The sequence below is a fragment of the Symphalangus syndactylus genome, chromosome 9 (assembly GCF_028878055.3).
Source record: "Symphalangus syndactylus isolate Jambi chromosome 9, NHGRI_mSymSyn1-v2.1_pri, whole genome shotgun sequence".
In the NCBI taxonomy this organism is placed as follows: Eukaryota; Metazoa; Chordata; class Mammalia; order Primates; family Hylobatidae; genus Symphalangus; species Symphalangus syndactylus.
Window position 1 is genome coordinate 121,977,324 of NC_072431.2, and position 20,279 is coordinate 121,997,602.

General features: G+C 39.6%; 1 protein-coding gene across 3 annotated transcripts in view; it reads right to left on the reverse strand.

The window, feature by feature from the left end:
• SH3GL2 (SH3 domain containing GRB2 like 2, endophilin A1) overlaps positions 1–20,279 on the reverse strand; it is a 222,566-nt gene that overhangs the window by 17,966 nt on the left and 184,321 nt on the right. For all 3 annotated transcript variants that reach the window (XM_055294171.2, XM_055294172.2, XM_055294170.2), the window contains one exon: positions 15,364–15,436. In XM_055294171.2, the coding sequence (XP_055150146.1) occupies positions 15,364–15,436 (73 nt within the window). The remainder of the gene's footprint in view (positions 1–15,363; positions 15,437–20,279) is intronic.

A 20,279-nucleotide genomic window follows, 5' to 3' on the forward strand; every position in this document is an offset into this window, starting at 1 on the left:
ATGGTCCAGCAACTTGATCTTGGACTATATAACCTCCAGAACTGCAAGAAAATAAATTTCTATTGTTTATGATATTTTGTTAATGGCAGCCTCAGCTGACATAGGTCACATTCTGAGGTTCTGGGGGAAAATGAAATGAATTTGAGAGGGATACCACTCAACCCATATACTTTCTTTTTAAACTTGATTATTTTAACAAACTTTAAATCAAAGTAATTTTTTAAAACTATTTGAATTCCTATATTTGTGAGCAAACCAATTATTACATAATTTTCATTTCACATGGATTTCTGAAGCTTTTATCTTTATAAATATTCCAGCTGGGTTTACTCTTTTTGAATAAAGTCATCTTAAAAAGTTAAGTTTGAAAGAAGCCTCTAAAATATATACACAATTTCTTGACTGCATGGTTATTGAGTCCTTGGGTAACAATATTTTACTAACTAAATGCTTTATTTCCATAAGTACACAAGCATGAGATCAACCAATGAATGTGTAATCTAAGACTTTCCGAAATAAAGAAGAGGCAGGTCCCTAACACTCTCCATTCTACAAAGGTCTCCCTGCCTCTGTCTACAGGTATTTAGAGAGCATTTGCTTCCTCCCTATCCGTGGGAGCTACTCTTTCTTGGCAGTTCAACCCAGTGGTGTGCTGGAGTTAGGCCAGCACTGCTCGGGGGAGCCAAGTGTGAGCCTCTTTTTCCAAGTCAGAGTTCAGTGATGTCACATTGGTAGCTTGAAAATGGCCATGTGAGACACAGAAACTGGCTCATGCTACAAATCAAGGTTTTTCTTCCAGAAAGATGGTTGTTAAGCCTGTAGGAGCACAGTGCTGGTTCCTCCCAGCTTGTGGCAAGTTTTATTGCACTCCAATTCTCATCTGTGGTGGTCAGGTATTATTATACTTCTTGGCTTAAAAAAAAAGATGGGACATTCTGAAAATGCAAAGTACAAAGAATAACATAACGCACTCATATACACATTATTCAGATTTCTCACTGTTAAGTACAATGTTCCTGATAATCTCTCTAAACAAGTATTAACGCTTCCTTTATAGCATTTGTTTGTGTGTGTCTCTAAAACAGGACAGACTTAAGGTTGTGAGGTTGTTGAGGTTATGACAGACGTTTGTAGGAATGCCCTTGAGATTCTTTTTCTGGAAAGGTGTAAAATGTCAGGGGACCAAGCCTCTGAGGGCTAGGCAAAAGCGGTGTTTTCTAAGGGGGTTTAGTCCCAAGGACAGTGATGCCAGAAGATGGAATGCTCCTTTTCCTAGGGAAAAAAATAGGGAGTTTTAATGTCTGCTTTTTTTAAAGTTTCATTTACTACAATTCAAAATCAAGGTTTATCACAAATGAGATTTCTGTCACACTGGAAACCAGCAGTCTCTGTGGAACGGAGATGCCCAGCACAAACCTGAACAAGGGGTGAAGCTGCAGAGGCACAGGGGTGTGAAAATGAGTGTTCTCTGCTGGAAGGGCAGGGATGAGGGGTGAGTCTGCCCTCCACACCCCATTTTTCTCCCCACCCTAGATGATTATGATGGGAGTATTTAGGGAAAGACCTTTTGTAGATCACTTTTTAAAAATTACAACCTGATTTAAATTGCTGTATTCTCAAGAGTGGCTTCCTTCTTTCACTGTGAAATTTCAAATAAAAACATAATGACAGGGCATCTGTCTATCACAACAGGGAAGAAGAAAATCCAACCCCCACCCTTGGTGTGAGTTGATGAACACAGCTGATGCACTTGGGCAGAACAGGTGGCCACAGTACTCCAAGTCACATCTTCCTGTTCTGACTGTTGGGGGAAACCTAATGGCTTTAGCATCCATCAGGGAAGACCAAAGACATGAAACGTGGTTTCTGAAGTCTTTCACTGCTTTTAGTGACTTAATTCCTTCGTCATCCCTACCTGTCTTATAGAAACCAAGCCTCATTGCCCAAAGGAGCAGAGATCTTAAGCAGGACAAATGCCGAATAATTTGTAGTAGTATTCATTAATTGCTACTATCTGGTCCGGAAACTTAGAAAGAGCCCTGAAATACCTGAAAAACTGAAGACCATAACCAGATTTCATCCTATAACTATAATTTCAGAAGTATCTACTACATATATAATGCGTACACATCATCCAGCCTTGCAAAACACAAGAGATGGGTTTTGTTTCTCCATTTTACAGATGGAAAATGAAGTACAGAAAAATGTTAGTTTTTTTTCTCTATTTTCCCACTTTTGGAGAAAATTACAGTTGACGGCTATTTCGTTGAAATGGCAACCAACAGCTAAAAATATACTTGCCTCTTCATCACCTATCAAGAACCAAGGATGTCTTTAATTGATGGAAAAAATTAAAAGTTTGTTCTTGGAAAAGATCAACAAAATTGACAAACATTTAGCTAGCTGAACTAGAAAAAAAAAGAGAGAAAAGACACAAATTACTAAAATCAGAAATAAAAAGTGGGGATATTCATTCTGATCTACACAAGTAAACAAGATTATTAAGAGAGTACTATGAACAACTGCACAACAATGAATTGTATAACCTAAATGAAATGGACAAACTCTTAGAAACACAAAACCTACCAAGACTAACTCACAAAGAAATAGAAAATCTGAACAGACCTATCATTAGTAAGAAGATTGAATCAGTAACCAAAAATCTCCCAACAAAGACAAGCCTAGGATCTGATGGCTTCACCAGTGACTTCTACCAAATATTTGAAGAACACCAACCCTCCTCAAACTTTTCCAAAAAACTGAAGAAGGAAAATTTCCTGCTCATTCTATGAGGACAGCATTATCTTGATAGCAAAGCCAGACAAAGACACTACAGGACAACTAGAGACCAATATCTCTTTTGATCATTGTTGTGAAAATTCTCAACAAAATGCTAGCAAAGCAAATTCAACAGCATATTTTAAAAATTATACCCCATGACCAAGTGGTATTTGTTCCTGAAATACAAGCATATGGTTCAATATACAAAAATGGGTCCATCTAATACCTCACATTAACAAAATAGAGTAAAAAAAAAACACACACACACATGATCATCTCAACTGATGCAGGAATAAGTGTTGACTAAGTTCAACACCTTTTCATGATAAAAACAATAAGCTAGGAATAGGAAGAAATTACCTCAACATGGTAAAAGTCATATATGAAAACCTCACAATGAACATCATACTAAATGGTGAAAGACTGAAAGCTTTTACTCTAAGATCAGTAACAAGACAACGATGCCCACTGTGACCACATCTACTCAACACAGTACTGAAAGTTCTGGCCAGGGCAATTTGGTAAGAAAAAGGAATCCAAATTGGATGTAAACAAGTAAAATTATCTATTTTCAGATGATATGATCTTACATATAGAAAACTCTAAAGATTTCCCACAAAAAGCTGTCAGAACTAATAAATGAATTCAACAAAGTAGCAGGACACAAAGTCAACACACAAAAATCAGTTGCATTTCTATACACTGACAATGAACAATCTGAAAAGGAAATTAAAAGGTTAATTCCATTCACAATAGTATCAAAAAGAACAAAATACTCAGGAATTAATTTAACCAAGGAGGTAAAAGACTTCAACAATGAAAACTACCAAACACTGCTGAAAGAAATTTTAAAAGACATATATAAATGGAAATACATCCCATGTTCATGAACTCGAAGACTTAATATTATCAAGACGTCAACATTATTCAAAGCAATCTACAGATTCAATGCAATCCCTATCAAAGTCTCAGTAACATTTTTTGTAGAAATGGAAATCCCATCCTAAAATTCATATGGAATCTCAAGAGACTCCAAGTAGCAAAAAGAATCTTAAAAAAACAAAGCTAGAAGACTCACAGCTCCTGATTTGAAAACTCACTACAAAGCTATGGTAATACAGTGTGGTACTGTCATAAAGACAGACATGTAGGCCAAGGGAACAGAGTAGAGAGCCCAGAAATAAACCCTTGCATATATGGTCAAATGATTTTTGACAAAGGTACCAAGACCACTCATGAGAAATAATAATCTTTTCAACCAATGGTGCTCGGAAAAATGGATCTATATGCAAAAAATGAATTTGGACCTTTTTCTAATACTATATACAAAAATTAACTCCAAATACATTAAAGAGCTAGCTGTAAGATCTAAAACTCTAGAACTCTTAGAAGAAAACACAGGCAAAAGCTTCATGATACTGGATGTGGCAATGAATTCCTGGATATGATACCAAAGGCATACGCAACAACAAAAAAATTACACAATTGGACTTCATGAAAGTTAAGAAATTGTGTGCATCAAAAGACACTATAAAGTGAGTAAAAAGGCAACCCACAGAATGGGAGAAAATATTTGTAAATCATATCTGATATGTACAGAACTCCTAAAACTTAACAAAAAACCCAAATAACTGGATTAATAAATGAGTGAAGCCTTGAATGGACATTTCTCCAAAGAAGATATACAAATGGCTAAAAAGCACATAAAAAGGTGCTCAACATCACTAATCATTAGGTCATTACAAATCAAAACTACAATGAGACACCGCCTCACACTCATAAGGATGGTAAACATCAAAAAATCAGAAAATAACAAGTGTTAGCAAGGATGTAGAGTAACTCGAACACTTGTGCACTGTTGGTGAGAAAGTAAAATGGTGCGGAAAAGAGCACAGTGGTACCTCAGAAATAAAAAAAAGAATTCCCTTAAGTTCCAGCAATTCCATTTCTGGATATTTACCCAAAATAATTGAAAGCAGAGTTTCAGAGAGATATTTGTATACTCATGGTCATAGAAGCATTATTCACAATAGCTAAAATGTGAAAGCAACTCAGTTGTCCATCAACAGGTAAACCTATATAAAAATTGCACTATTTACACACAATGGAATATTATTCAGCCTTAAAAAGGAAGGCAATTCTTACATACACTATTGCATAAGTAAACCTTGGGACATTATGCCAAGTGAAATAAACCTGTCACAAAAAAGACAAATGCTATGTGATTCCACTTATATAAAGTAATTAGAATAATTAAAATCATAGAGCTAGAAAGTAGAATGGTGGTAGCCAGGGGCTGAAGTAGGAAAGGGGGAGTTATTACTTAATGAGGATAGAGTCTCACTTTTACAAGACAAAAAGAGTTATGGTGATGGATGGTGGTGGTGATTACGCAACATTATGAATGTATTTAATACCAGTGAAATGTATACTTAAAAATAGTTAAGATAATTTCATGTTATGCATGTTTTACTATGAAAAATAAGAAAAATTAATTCTAAATTATTTTAACTCAATTTGTGAAGTCTAATATAGAGATTACAATTGTAATATGAGTATAAATCCTCAAATCACACTAAATAAGATTTGGGGCTTAATATTTGCAACAAAATTTATGTAATAAATAGCATCTTAGCACGCATTTCATTTTGGCAACATGTGATTATTGCATATTATGGCCTGGTTTCCTTAGGTGAAGTCTCAGAGCATCTACAAGCCTGAAACGTGGCCCTCTGATGCTCCCTGCACTGATACCAATGTGCTCTGCTGTTTTGCACACTAACAATTACTAAATGACAGAAAGAGTTATATTGTAATGAGAACTTAGGTAAATATACTCACATCTATGTTGTTTCTTTTGTAGTTAACTATTAGAAGAGACTGAGAAAAGGGAAGAGGAAGATTTGCCTACTGACTTACACAAACAGACAACCCTAGCACTGGATCATGCTACTCTCAACCCAAATAATGGTATTTATATAACACCTCTCTCCAAGGTGACAAAGCTCTTTTATGCCTCAAGTAGGAAACAGCGGGGAGGGATATTAAGACCCTGTGCTGTAGTACACAGTCAGCAGCCCTAACAACTTGTGACATGGGGCAGCAAACATCTCCCACCTCAAGATGGGGTGCTGCAAGGTGCCAACACAGGTCTCACAGCATGCCCTGGCAAAGCAGGCAACTGTCCCCCTCAGGGGTATAAAACAGTTTGTGCAATTTGAAAAACACACAACCCTCAGTGTACTAACATCATCAGCCTTTGCTTTCTCAGGTTTTCAGAGCAAACAGAGGGTGGTGTTAATAATATATGCTTATTGTAAGAAGGGTCCTGCAGTGAGATTTCTAAAGGCCTTGCCCACGGAGGAACTGCTGGGTTAGCATCTGAGATGCCCTAGGTTGAGCTGCAGTATCCCAGGAAAGGAAGGTGCATAATACTTCCTGAGTCCCTACTAAGTGTCAGGCACTGTGCCAAGTGTTCTTTGCTATCATGTTTCAAAACACAAAGATATCTTCAGTCTTTGCTGGAACTGGACTGACCTACACTCCCTGGGGGTTCAGGAGCCCTCATCTTAAGCTGAAAAGACAGTGACAGGTGTTCTCAATCTACCTCCTGCCTCAATGTAAGGTATCCAAGGAGCCTAAAGCCACTGGGCAAATAGCCTGATGGCCCCAGTAGACAGCTGTATGCTTGAAATAGGAGCTCTGGCTGGGAACAGCCACACTGTATTAGTTTTCTACATAGAATAACAAAGTACCACAAACTCAGTGGCTTCAGACAATACACATTACCTCACAGTTTCCGCAGGTAAGTCTGGGCATGCCTAAATTGAGTCCTAGGCTCAGGGTCTCGCCAGGCTGCAAACAATGTGGAGTCCGGCTGCTTTACCATCTGGAGGCCGGAGAGGGGAGAAGTCTGCATCCAGGCTCAGGTGGGTTGCTGTCTTCTTGAGTCCGGGCTGTTCACTTCTCTGTGGCAGTGTGATGGAGAGCTCTGGCTTCCCACTGGCTATTGGCTAGTGGCCACCCTTAGGTTGTAGAGCACTCCCAGTTCCTTGACATGTGGTCCTCTCCTTGGGCTGTCATAACATGGCAGTGTGCTTCTTCTAGACCAGGAAGGGAATGTCTCTCGTATTAGTCTGCTAAGACTGTCTCACATAATGTGACATGATCATGGGAGTGATGCACCATTGATTTTGCCATATAATGTAATCACATCAAGGGACTGGTGAGTAGTTGATTCCATTACCTTTGCCATATTTATTGGTTAGCAGCAAGTCACAGGTTTCATCTACACCCAACAGGAAGGAATTATACAAGGGTGTGATTCTGTAGGAGTCACCCTAGAGTACACTTGCCACACATACCAAGCCTGGAGGTATCTTTGCAGTTTAAGACTTTGTAGCATAAGACATTTTGTTTTGAAAACAGAATGTGCTTTGGAGATAGTAATATCTGAATAAAGATTCTGGCTCTTCTGTTGTATACTTCAGGCAAATTGCTAATCACCTTGCAGCTTCAGTTTTCTCATCCAAAAATAGATACAACTATTATCTAGGTATGTAAACATAAATGTCTATTAATAGTTTCAGCCCAGTGGTTTTATACATGAGAGTATGCATATCCACACTTTTCCCAAAGCAATTGTGAAATATATTAATTGTGCATGACACCAAATAGATATTACACAGAGAACAGCTCTGATCCTGACCTGTAAAAGTCTGCAGACCACGACTCTTACCTGAAAAATTAGTTACTCCTATAAGATGGAGCTTGTATATACTTCACATGATTTGATTCATTCATTAAGCAAATTAATCAATTGCTAGCACCAAACTCTGTGCTAGGAACTGGGTATATATAAAGGAGTAAAAGAGACATAGTCCTTGTCTTCAATGACTATGTTTACAATACACTGGAAGAGATGAACAGCATTCATTCAATAAATATTTACTGAGGGCGCTGCTTCCATTATTATGAATAGTAAACAAGATAGACAAGACTCTACCCTTCTGGAGGTTACGTTCTCTATGAGAAATGGGAGTGATGTGAAAACAATAAACAAAAAGATAAATTAGAAGATAACTCCAAATGTTGTTAGGAAATAATATAAGGAGGTATGAGGGGATGAGGAGAAACTATTTTCAATAGGGGTCGGGGGCAGGAAAGGACTGTACAGGGAGATGGCATCTGACTGAAGATGCAGTGATCAGGAGCAGCAGACATTAACAGGAGCTGGAGAAGAGTGTTCCAGGCAGAAGAAACACCTGTGCAAAGACCCCGAGGCAGGAACAAGGCTGAGGATAATTCTCAGTACAATGGAAGCCAGTGGCGAGTTACAAGCAGAGGAGTGACAAGATGTGATTTACATCTTTAATGGATGGAACTGGCTGCTATGTGAAGAATGTAAAATAGGAGAGTACTAATGGAAAAAGGCAGTATAGTGAACAAATCATAAGTTGCATAAAGTAAATATTATGAAAAGTGCAATAAAAGGATAGAATTGGGCTCTTTGCAGTGTACAAACAATCCTATGCTCAAGTCACTAGATTTCGGCAGCAGTGACAACCAACACTTTAACAAGTAAATGTACACCTGAAGTGGTGCTAAATGCTCTGAAGAAAAGTAAAACAAGAAAAGGCTTAGGAAATTAGAAGGACTGATGTTTTAAACAAGATGGTCAGGAAAGCTGCACAAATTAGGTGACATTTGAGCAGAGACCCCAGCGAAGGCTTTGAGAAGACATGGAGAGGAAGTGATTGAGGCAAAGGGGCTGGCCAGGCCCCACGAACAACGTGCCTGTGTGTTTGAGGAAGGCTAGCTCAGAAGGAGCGAGATGGAGACGGCCAGGAACATAGGGAATGAGTTCAGATCCTCAGGACTTTGTAACCCACATAAGTGCTTTCAATTTTATTCTAAGTGAGGAACCTCTCAAGAGATTTGTAGAGAGGAACTCATGTGATGTGAAGGTAGCATGAGAATATAAAACTGGAGTAAAATGATTTCGACTTGGCCCTCGGGAGACGCCACTCAGAGTCGAGATATATAAGCTGAGACAGGAGGGATGGTAAGAAGACAGTTGTCGAAGAAGGGGCAGATGAGGGCCCGTATTCCACCAGGAGAAGGGGAAACAACCGCTGCAAACTCCTGATACAGCAAAGAACTTGAGGAACTGAAGAAACTAAAGGCCACAGAATGAACAAGAGGCAGAAGGACCTAGGAAGAGACAGAAAGCACAGGGGCCACCACATGCTGGATCTTAAAGGCCATGCTGAGGGTTTAGGTATGGTATTTATTTATAGTATCTAGGGACTATTCATGTGAGGCGCCATTAGCTTAATTCTCAATATATATGTACACATGCATTTTAAATGTATATTATATTTGTTATGATTAAGAATCTTTTTAATTTTTTTTTCTTTTTTGAGACAGAGTCCCGCTCTGTCGCCCAGGCTGGAGTGCAGTGGCATGATCCTGGTTCACTGCAAGCCCCGCCTCCTGGGTTCACACCATTCTCCTGCCTCAGCCTCCCAAGTAGCTGGGATTACAGGTGCCCACCACCAAGAGTGGCTAATTTTTTGTATTTTTAGTAGAGACGGGGTTTCACTGTGTTAGCCAGGATGGTCTCTATCCCCTGACCTCGTGATCCGCCCGCCTCGGCCTCCCAAAGTGCTGGGATTATAGGCATGAGCTACCGTGCCCAGCCCTGATTAAGAATCTTTTAAATAAGATCTGGCATTAGCTAATTCATTGTTTAGACACACAAGTAAAGAATATCGTTATTCCACCAGTTCTAGCCGACTTAAAACTCTGAATCACTTACAGTGTCTCAAATATTTTAGGAACCTATTAATTTTCAATATTTTCCCCAAAGATGTAGAAGTAGAAACCCTCCAGCCTTTCAATACATTAGTATATGAATTATATCACCCATCATCTGACTTAAATTTTCTTTCTTAATATATTTATCCTTGAAATACCCTATTCCTTTGAAGCTTAACAACATTTTCCTCACAACTGCTTTTGTAATCTGTCCTTTATGCATTTTGATAATTTTTCATTGCCAGGATGCGGAAATGGAAAAGCTCTGGCTACTAGACTCAGCACACACCCCTTATTCTTTAAGGGAAGGATGGATATATTCATTCATACACCTATTCACCAGACATAGTGAGAGCAAACAATGTACCAGGCATAATGCTAAGGACTCTAAAAGATGCAAAGACGAACGCAAGTTATCCCGTCCTCCAGGAAAAACAGCAAATTCAGTGTGTTGTGAGACGAAGGATTTGGCTACATGAATGCCAAGTAATACATGTATTCATTTTCAGTTCCACAGTCACCAAATATAATCACTGTATTTATTCATCTTTGGAAGGAGATGATTAAGAGCACAGCCTGTGGGAAAAGAAGTACACTAATTTTAATAGAGTATCTTTCCAGGGACTAATGGGACATTTTGAAACTAATACAGCTAGCTTTTATTTCCACAGGCAATATTTCACAAATGAGATTTGAAATTATTACAAAATTCTAAATAGACATCGAATGATCCCAATTTGATACCTAAATCTCAGAAATGCAGGAAAAATCTAGACCATATAGGCATTCAAGGGAAAAGCATTTCCATAGAGAAACAAACCCCTACTGTGTACAACATTTTCCACATTCAAGCTGCTTTTTATGTAAGCAGTTTGGAAATTTATATTAGATTATCACATCAGGGTAAGAGTAACTTCTCAGTGCAAACTGAAAAGGCCTCTCTCATAACAAAGATGCTAAGTCTGGAAAGGGTCCACAGTCCAATTGTCTACAATTCCATTCAAGTGTCATGAAACAGACTTTCAAATCCAGAGCCTAAAGATATCCTAATTCTAAATCAAGAGTCCATTTCTCTATTGAAAAAAAAAAAAACCCCACTGATAAAACATAAAACCAAGGAGGTAAATATGAAACATGTGTCAAACAGAAAGGCAAATTATCTAGTGCTGTACTATCTATCATGGTCACCACTGGCCACAGCGGGCTGCTTAGCACCTGAAATGTGGCTAGTCCAAATTGAAATGTGCTGTAAGTATAAAATACAGACCGAAATTCAGAGTAAGAAAAAAACATAAAATATCTCAATTTTTAATAGTGGTTAATATTTTGGCTATAATGGGTTAAATAAAATATATTATTAAAGACAATTTCGTCTTTCTTTTTACTTTTATAATGTGGTTTCTAAAAAATTCAAAATTACATATGTGGCTTGCATCCTATTTCTATTGGACAACACTGATTTAGTTTTTGCTTCCCCATAAGGCATCAGAATATGTAAAGAAAACTGACTTATATCTTCTTCAATGATTTTTGCTCAAAGATATCGTAAGAATAGGCACTTACAACCAGTAGAATGGAATTTGTGCACAGTACTTTTTATATTCAAATTATTTCTTATTTAAGCAGTTTAGGAATGTGTACTGGTTTATGCTATTCCAGTTCAAGCTTGGATGACTTTACAGCTGTCTGTCCCGCGTTCTCGAAAGCCCACCCTCACAGGGCAGACCTTTAAGCCTGTGATCCCGCTCACGCTTCCACATCTCATCAGTTAGCTGGACTTTCCAGGAGGAATTAGCTGTGAAGCCTTCTGGGCTCCTCTCCTCAGACTGTGTGTAACTTACACTAAGACTGTGAGGTTCCAGAGGACAAGCCTCCAGTCTTGGTCTCATTTCTGCCCCAAAGCATCTAGAATTGCTCTTTGCATAAAAGTAAATGCATGTGACAAATGTTGGTTACATATGAGTATCTGATGATTTAGGGAAAAGGAAGAATTTTTCCTCCCACTTTTTGTAGTAGAGAAGTTTTAGTACATTAGACTCTGACAGTCAACTGTGCTTCATAATTCGTTTATTCCAGTATCCAAGTGCCTATTGGCTGCCTGGAACTGAGCTGGGGGCTGGGGATGTGGTGGTGAATAAGACAGGCACAGTGCTGAACTCACAGGGGATGAAAAACAAAACCACAAGTATGGCATGTGCCCCACTGAAAAGCAGCTGGGATTACAAAAGGGACAGTGACAGGGGAACCTAATGTGGTTGGAGCCAAGGAAGGCTAATAAGTGACCTTTACGCTGGACCTGAGGGAGCTGTTAGCCTAGCAAGGTGTTGGGGAAAGGGCAGGCTGACCATGCAGGGAGGGCCCCTTAAGCCATGTTAAAAATGAAAGTTAATCCTAAAGGCATGAAAAGCCATGGAAGCGTTTTATATAATATGACCAAATTTGCTTTTTAAAATATCATTCTGGAGATGAGCAAGAGTGGAGGTAGGACCTTCAAAGAGCATAGCCATGTATTCTTAAAAGCTAAACAAAATCACTTTGGTCATCACTTCAATAGGAACTGAGTTTTAAGAATAGAAAACGTGTAAGCTCCACACCCCCAAGATGTGAAAGCCAGCAAGCACCCTGCAGCAGTAATCTAATACAGATGTACTCCCAAAGTACCCTCAAAGCATCAAATCCTACTGATTCCCCTGGCCTGTCCATGTAAATCTGCTACTTGGCATCAGGCCCTGTCCTAACCCAAGCCACATCTTGCTTATTCAGAACCAGCATTCAGTATCCACACTGGTTGGCCCAGCTCTAGGGTTCACTGAAAGGCTGAGTGGGCAAAGTATTTAGCAAACTGCATGAGTTTGGGAATATTCTTTCTGCTCTCCTGTGCTCAAAGACTCTCTCTCTGGGTGTTTGCCTAACTCTGAACTTTACCAGTTACCTGGTCTGGGCTCTATGGCCAGTGTCTACTCTCATGGCAAGAGGCTGGTGGAGGGATGAAATTGTACCTGTTGTAAACAATTAAATGCAGGTTGTTTAAATTCTGTGGAATGATTACACAAAATTTTGTTTTGTTCTGGACTCTTCTGGGTAGTACTTATTCATATATGTATGTGACCTGCCCATGCATAACTGTTTTTCTGAAACCAACCTCGAATTGCCTGTAATGGCCTTCATTGTTCTCTTTAGCGGCAGATGTCCATTCAACTCTCAAATAGTCACAAAACCATTATATTGGCAGCCAATTAGCACATGCAATATTGTATTAAAAATGTCATTTCTAAAGATTAAGATATTCTCAATTACCTCCTCCTTTGATGTTTTTTATTAAAATAAAAACAAGCCTTAATCCCACAATTTCCTTTCTGAATTTCTCTGGTACTCACTCTGAAAGGCAAGGACCCTTTACACCTAAATGAAATGGAGCCTACCCTTCTCAGAGGCAGGATCGTGCAACGTGAAGTGCAGAGACTTAAGAGGTAGTCAGACCTGAGTTCCAATCCTGTCTTCATCCCTTCCTAGGTACATGAATGGGAAAGTTCCTTAAATTCTCTGACCCTTGTTTTTTCCTGAATAAAATGAGGCTAGCCTACTGTATTAGTTTTCTAGAGCTGTCATCTCAAATGACCACAAACTGGGTGGCCTGAAAGAAAAGAATTGATTCCCTCACAGTTCAGCATGCCGGAAGTCTGAAATTAAGGTGTCGGCAAAGTTGGTTCCCTCTGGAGGCTCTGAGAGAATCCTTCCTATGTCTTCCAGCTTGTGGTGGTGGCTCCTGGCATTCCTTGGCTCATTACATGTAACTTCAACCTCTTCTCATTCTTCACGTGGCCTTCTTTCCTGTGTTTCTCTGTGTCCTCTCCTCTTCTCATAAGGACACTCATCATTGGTTCTAGGTGCCACCCTAAACCTAGGAAGAGTTCATCTCAAGATCCTATATCACTACTTACATCTGCAAAGATTATTTCCAAATAAGGTCACATTCCTTATAAGTTTAGTTATGGATGGACCTGAATTTGGGGAGACACACTATTCAACCCACCACACCTACCTACAACAGAGCACAGTTCCATTATGCTCAGGAAAACTGATGAGCTCCCACTGATAATTTGTGTTACAATGAATTTTTAGTCTATTTTCACACTAGAAATTCTTCAACTGTTTTTACTTTATATGGAGAAAAATGGTTACTTTTAAAGATGAGACAGTGCCTCATATACCTAGCACTGCACTGAAAATGCATCAGTGCTCAATAAATACTGTATTCCTCCTCCCATTGCCTTTATCTTAGCCTTACAACCATGAGTTACAAGTACAACTCATGTGAAAATCCCGGGAAATCATGGAGTACTTCAAGGTTCTAGGCAAAGATAAAGACCAAAACTTCTTGCCCCTATATAATGATTTCTTGTGGGGAAGCAGGGCGAGCAGTTCTCTTTCAGAACTTGACCTATGACAGTGGTTTAAACACTAAGGAATAAATGTGCATCCAAGAGATCTTTGCATCTCTGTGAAAAACAGTAGTTACCAAGAAGGTTCTGGGTAAAAATTAGAAACTTGATTTTTGCAGTTCTTTGACCAATTTGCTAGGCATTTGAAAATGTATCTAGTCCACTGTCAGTTACATTCCTGGTTCCTATAGCTTACCACATTTTCTTCCATATTTTCCTCCCTCGTTTCTAATGTGTTTTATGAACAAAAACAACAGCAATAAAAATCCAGAAAGTTATTCCTACATAGTTTGTTCATCCTCAGAATAGCAGCTAGGCTGGTCATAGGTGAATAAGGATGGAAGGAAGCTGCAGCCAGCAGCAGGGGGCATAGAGAAGGAGCCAGCACTTACTATGGCACATACCTGCTTCCTCTCATCCCACACCCGCCCCTTTTCTTATCACTTGTCCACTATTGCTCAGTATCCAAACTCATTGGGGCTGGAGCAGTTGTCTGCATCATCCTCTCCAGGACCATAAAATACATGGAACCCCAACCTGAAACTTGCAAAGAAACTAGCCTCAAGATTAAGGGGTCTTCCAAATATTCACACATCTCACTTAAATACAACCAGACTCACTTCCCGTTTCCATGCCCTGTGGTTAGAAACTGACACACAGGAATGGTAATGAGGAGGTCTATCAGGTAGGCTGCTTTGCTTTGCTATACCTAGTGCCTACCGAAACTGCCCCAACTCCACTTGGTCCTCTTATCAACATATAGCTCCATTATCTCTATTACCACTCCTTTTTTTAGAGTATAACAAGTTAGCAGGAACCAGTGCTGATCTGTGATGTGCTTGGAGAAGAATCAGAATCAAGATCAACGCTCTGAAGACTTTGGTGATGCCCTATGAAGAAACCCTCTGTGTTTCATGAAAATGATTCACCTCCCTACTTTTTCACATCTTCTGGGAATCATTATATCTTATCTTAAACTATCCTAATTTTCCTTTTTACCATCTCTTGAAAGTTCAAGGTCAACTGATAACAGTTTATAGCTACTCTGATATTATGTGTCACCTGAACTGTTTGCATACATTATTTGTTAAATATACCACGGTCAGATAAAATACCACAGATCTTCCAGTTACTTCAATGTGAGCTTTAAAAAGCCCTTCTCCTCAGTTAAAATGTGCTATCCATAAAGTCGCTAACCTCTCAGAAAAGTGGACTGAGGAAGCAACACCAAAAGAAGAAACACACCAAACTTAAAATGTCTATCAAGAGAAACTAAAAGTTACCTCAAGGGATCCTTTAAACATGTAAGAGGATGCCTTACCTGGATTGGGTTGAAGGTATTCAATCGTTTTAGTCATTATTTCCATCACAGCCCTGCTGGTGACATCCACTTTCTGAAATGAGAAAATAAGTGCTCTAAATGACAAAAATGATGAGCTTTAGAATATCGGTTTTTGCTTGAGTCTGTATACAACGGCGGGGTATGCAACAGAGCCCCAGACAAGTCCCGCAGTAGGTGAGGGAGGCTGAGATGGGGCTGGAAGTCATGCTGACACTGTACTCAGCAGTGGTCTGCCAAGATGTGGAAAGCCTGTTTATCCAAAGAAGAAGCTCATAGTTTCCTAAAATTTGTTTCAAAATATAATTCATTACCTTCTGGTAAAAACAAGGTGAATAAAATGAAACATATTTTGTCCCAGAGGCATTTATTGGATGCCTACAGTGGGTCAGGCATGGAGGCAGATTTTGCTGCCCTGAAGAAAGAATCATGCAGCATCAACTCTGCTTATTCAAGAAGTGGGGAGCTTTTTATTTAACTTCTAAGAACATCCTAAAAATATAAAATCTTGAGCAAAGACTTCTAGTCTGTCTTTGAACTTTTGGTTAATGCTAAACAAAAATCTTGATGCTAAAGTCTATCCTCTAAATTTGGTCTATCCTCTAAATTTCTAAATTTGGAATGGTCAGTGTTTGCCTTCAGCATCTCACCATGTTCTCTTTGTCAGGCCCCTCTCCCCACACGAAAGAGGTCATGGAAGGTGCTCACTGCAGTCAGGTCCTCTCTATCTTTCTCCAAGAAATCCTGTTCTTATCAGCATGTGTGGGCCTCCTATTCACCTTACATGGTAAATGACTAGTGAGAATAAATGCATCCTCCTATTCAAGATATGTACATGTAATATATGACATAGGTAAAAATGAAAGTGATTAAATTTTAATGTAGAAATTTAGGTATCAATTAAGCCCAGTGGAGAAATTTTCTGTTTGTTAAAAGGCTCCTCCTTCAACTATTAGAAACTTTTCCATAACCTGCTGTACCTAGTGGTATATAATATATACCAGTATAATATCAGTATATACCCATATATACTGTTATATAATATCAGCCTTGCATAAAGCAAGCCTCCTCCTTTTCCATAATCCACGCATTAAGAGATTTTATCTTTCAGTTCAGTTTTTCAGTACTTAATAATTTTCCATTCCATGGCAGTCATATTACTGTGTGTGTTTGCTATTACTAGGATCAATGGAGGAAAACAAATTTTTTCTTGTGAGGTTATAGCGATATAAAATTATCTTTAGAAGGATGCAATTTCAAATGTGCCTGTCTACATATAAATCTTGTATAAATATCCTTTTGATTGATTCAAATTTCAAAGATCTTTAAGATTGAGTGTGTACTAGGTAGTGATTAGCTTTAAAGTGCTCAGTGGCCCCCTGGAGTTGTGCAGTACACAACTTGTGAAGCCATATGCGAAGGTCCTAGTATTAGCAGAATTTCAAACAACCACTATGTACTCAAGTCATGGAATGTCTTATGCCAGGGAAATGCATCAAAGGTGTGTACGGAACAAATATGCTGAAACTCCATGGTATGTGTGTGATAGGAGTACAAATGTAGATCCCCTGCTATGTGACGGGGAATTAAGGAATTAGATGACAAATGTGCCTAAATACCCTGTAGTTATGATGAGAAGGAAAATCATTCAAAAAGCCAAGGTTTCTAAAAAAGAGTGCCATAGGAATTAAATTTTCCAATGGCCATTTGATATCCTGATGTCATCTGCTGTTAGGGGGCTGACCAATTTCTAAGTTTCCCCCATCTCTGTCCTTAATAAGTATAACGATCATCACCATAAGCTGTCTTCTGTTTGTCAGAAACTGTTCTAAGGACTATACATATCTTTACACACTCAATGCTCACAAACTCTTGTAATGTATATGAGAAAACAGATACAGAGGGGTTAAGAAACTTCCCCAGTTCTAGTTCCAGGGTGTGTGTTCTTAATGACCATCCTATACTTTTTTTTTTTTTGAGACAGAGTCTCGCTGTCGCCCAGGCTGCAGTGCAGTGGCATCATCTCGGCTCACTGCAAGCTCCGCCTCCCGGGTTCACGCCAAGCTCCTGCCTCAGCCTCCCGAGTAGCTGGGACTACAGGCACCCGCCACCTCACCCGGCTAATTTTTTGTATTTTTAGTAGAGATGGGGTTTCACCCTGTTAGCCAGGATGGTCTTGATCTCCTGACCTCGTGATCTGCCCGCCTCGGCCTCCCAAAGTGCTGGGATTACAGGCGTGAGCCACTGCGCCCAGCCCATCCTATACTTCTTGAAAGCAAAAGCTCTTCCTAAAAAGACAGGCAACAGAGGCATCTCCCAATATGAAAGAGAGGCCAAGTTAGAGCTGGAATATGCTTTGTTCCCTCCCCAAGATGGGGCTGGGGACCTGGCAGTAGCCGACAAAACAGGATCAGCAGGAAGGTACCTGCCATCCCATATTATGTTTTTGTTTGGAAACTTCTCAAAGTCTGTGGAAGCTTCATCCACAAGACTATTCCATCCTGGGCCTCTCTTGAAGGGAGGCTCTGCCATGCTGACCTGCTGAACCACATGCCCTCAGTTTCACGGGTTTCCCTACAGAGGCTGGTACCTGCAGTGTCTATCCCACCTGGCCCACAGGCAGATGAGCAAGGAAGGCTGTGAAAGCTAGTTTCTCATTATGGCTACAGAACCCCCTTCCCTTTTAAGCTCTGTGTAGGGAGCCCAACCACTCATGTTGTATAAATAGATGCCACTAGCTTGGCTAAAGCCAGTGGTCTCAGGAAGATCCAGAGACCCTGGGGATACCAATATTAGATTATTACATTTGGTCCCCAGGGCAGGATTCCATCTGAAAAGAGAAATAGGAATAAAAACTATTCCAGTGTCCCTTGTGACTTATCTAAAGAAAGAGCTCATCCCACCCAGATGTTTACTGACTTTGTGCCCATTGAGGCGGACTCCTTCAACATTTTTGGTTACCTAGTTCAGGCATAATTACAGAGCAAGTTCTACCTAAACCCTTTTGACTACAGCATAAAACAACCTTCACTTGAAATCCACCACCTCTGAAAACAACTTTATTCAATATAGTTATATTTGTATTTTATTATCAGGAATTATACTAAAAAGGGACCCACTTTTGGCAAATCCATTCCTAGGCCCTTGCTACTGACTGCATTTTTTTTTTTTTTTTTTTTTTTTTTTTTTTTTTTGAGACAGGGTCTTACTCTCTCCCCCAGGCTGGAGTGCAGTAGTGCAATCTCAGCTCACTGCAACCTCTGCCTCCCAGGTTCAAGCGATTCTCCCTCCTCAGCTTCCCAAGTAGCTGGGACTAGAAGCACGCACCACCATGCCTGGCTAATTTTTGTATTTTTTGGTAGAGATGGGGTTTTGCCATGTTGGTCAGGCTGGTCTCGAACTCCTGGCCTCAAGTGATCCATCCGCCTTGGCCTCCCAAAGCGCTGGGATTACAGGCATGAGTCACTGCACCAGGCATGGCTGCATTCTTACAGATAATTACTTGATAGACTTCATGGACATAAGAGGAAGAGACCAGGGGAGCATTCTGTTTAATGCTTTAATTTATTAAATGTCCACATCTGTGGCCTAGATAAGGAAAAGGAGCTCTTTAAGTGTGTTATAAGAGGAAAAGTAGCTCCCAAGGCCATGAATCAGAGGCTTTCTTTAAAAAAGTACCAGAAGAACTGAATGGTCCAATGATTAGTCACATTCTGAAGTCATCTGCCAGTAGGAGGCTAATTTCTAACTTCTCTCCACCTCTGTCCTCCATAATAATGCCCAGGACTCTTGTGCTAAACTACACTGTGTCAGCCAGAGACAAGCTGAGGGCCATAATAACCCCATGAGACTCCTGAATGTACCCTGTTATGCACTTGTCGGGAGAGTTACTTATATACCTAAGCTGGTAATATCCAAGTACATATTCTCTTAGTAACAGGCCTGATTAAATCAGCATAAAGAAGATTTCCGCTTAAGTAATTTATTATAACTAGCAATTCCCATAAGCTCCCAGAATTGAGCTTATTGCCATTTGAAAACAGCACAGTTTAACTTTGACCTTATGACATGTAACTGTTATTTTTCTCAATGCCCAAAATTTCCAATTACTATTTGAAAGTAAGTTTTGATGCATCCTAAATTACAAGAATTTCTCATCTTATAAGCTCCTGAGCCTCCATCTTCAACTAACCTTGCCTGGGATTGGTGTGAGAAGCCATTATGGAAGGCTGTTTAAAGAAAGTGAAACTGTTCATATCCTTCGCCCACTTTTTGATGGGGTTGTTTTTTCTTGTAAATTTGTTTGAGTTCTTTGTAGATTCTGGATATTAGCCCTTTGTCAGAGGAATAGATTGCAAAAATTTTCTCCCATTCTGTAGGTTGCCTGTTCACTCTGACGGTAGTTTCTTTTGCTGTGCAGAAGCTCTTTAGTTTAATAAGATCCCATTTGTCAATTTTGGCTTTTGTTGCCATTGCTTTTGGTGTTTTACACATGAAGTCCTTGCCCATGCCTATGTCCTGAATGGTATTGTCTAGGTTTTCTTCTAGGGTTTTTACGGTTTTAGCTCTAACATTTAAGTCTTCAAAAAAGGGGCGAAGGATACGAACAGACACTTCTCAAAAGAAGACATGTATGCAGCCAACAGACGCATGCAAAAATGTTCATCATCACTGGCCATCAGAGAAATGCAAATTAAAACCACAATGAGATACCATCTCACACCAGTTAGAATGGCCATCATTAAACAGTCAGGAAACAACAGGTGCTGGAGAGGATTTGGAGAAATAGGAACACTTTTACACTGTTGGTGGGACTGTAAAGTGGTTCAACCATTGTGGAAGACAGTGTGGTGATTCCTCAGGGATCTAGAACTAGAAATACCATTTGACCCAGCCAT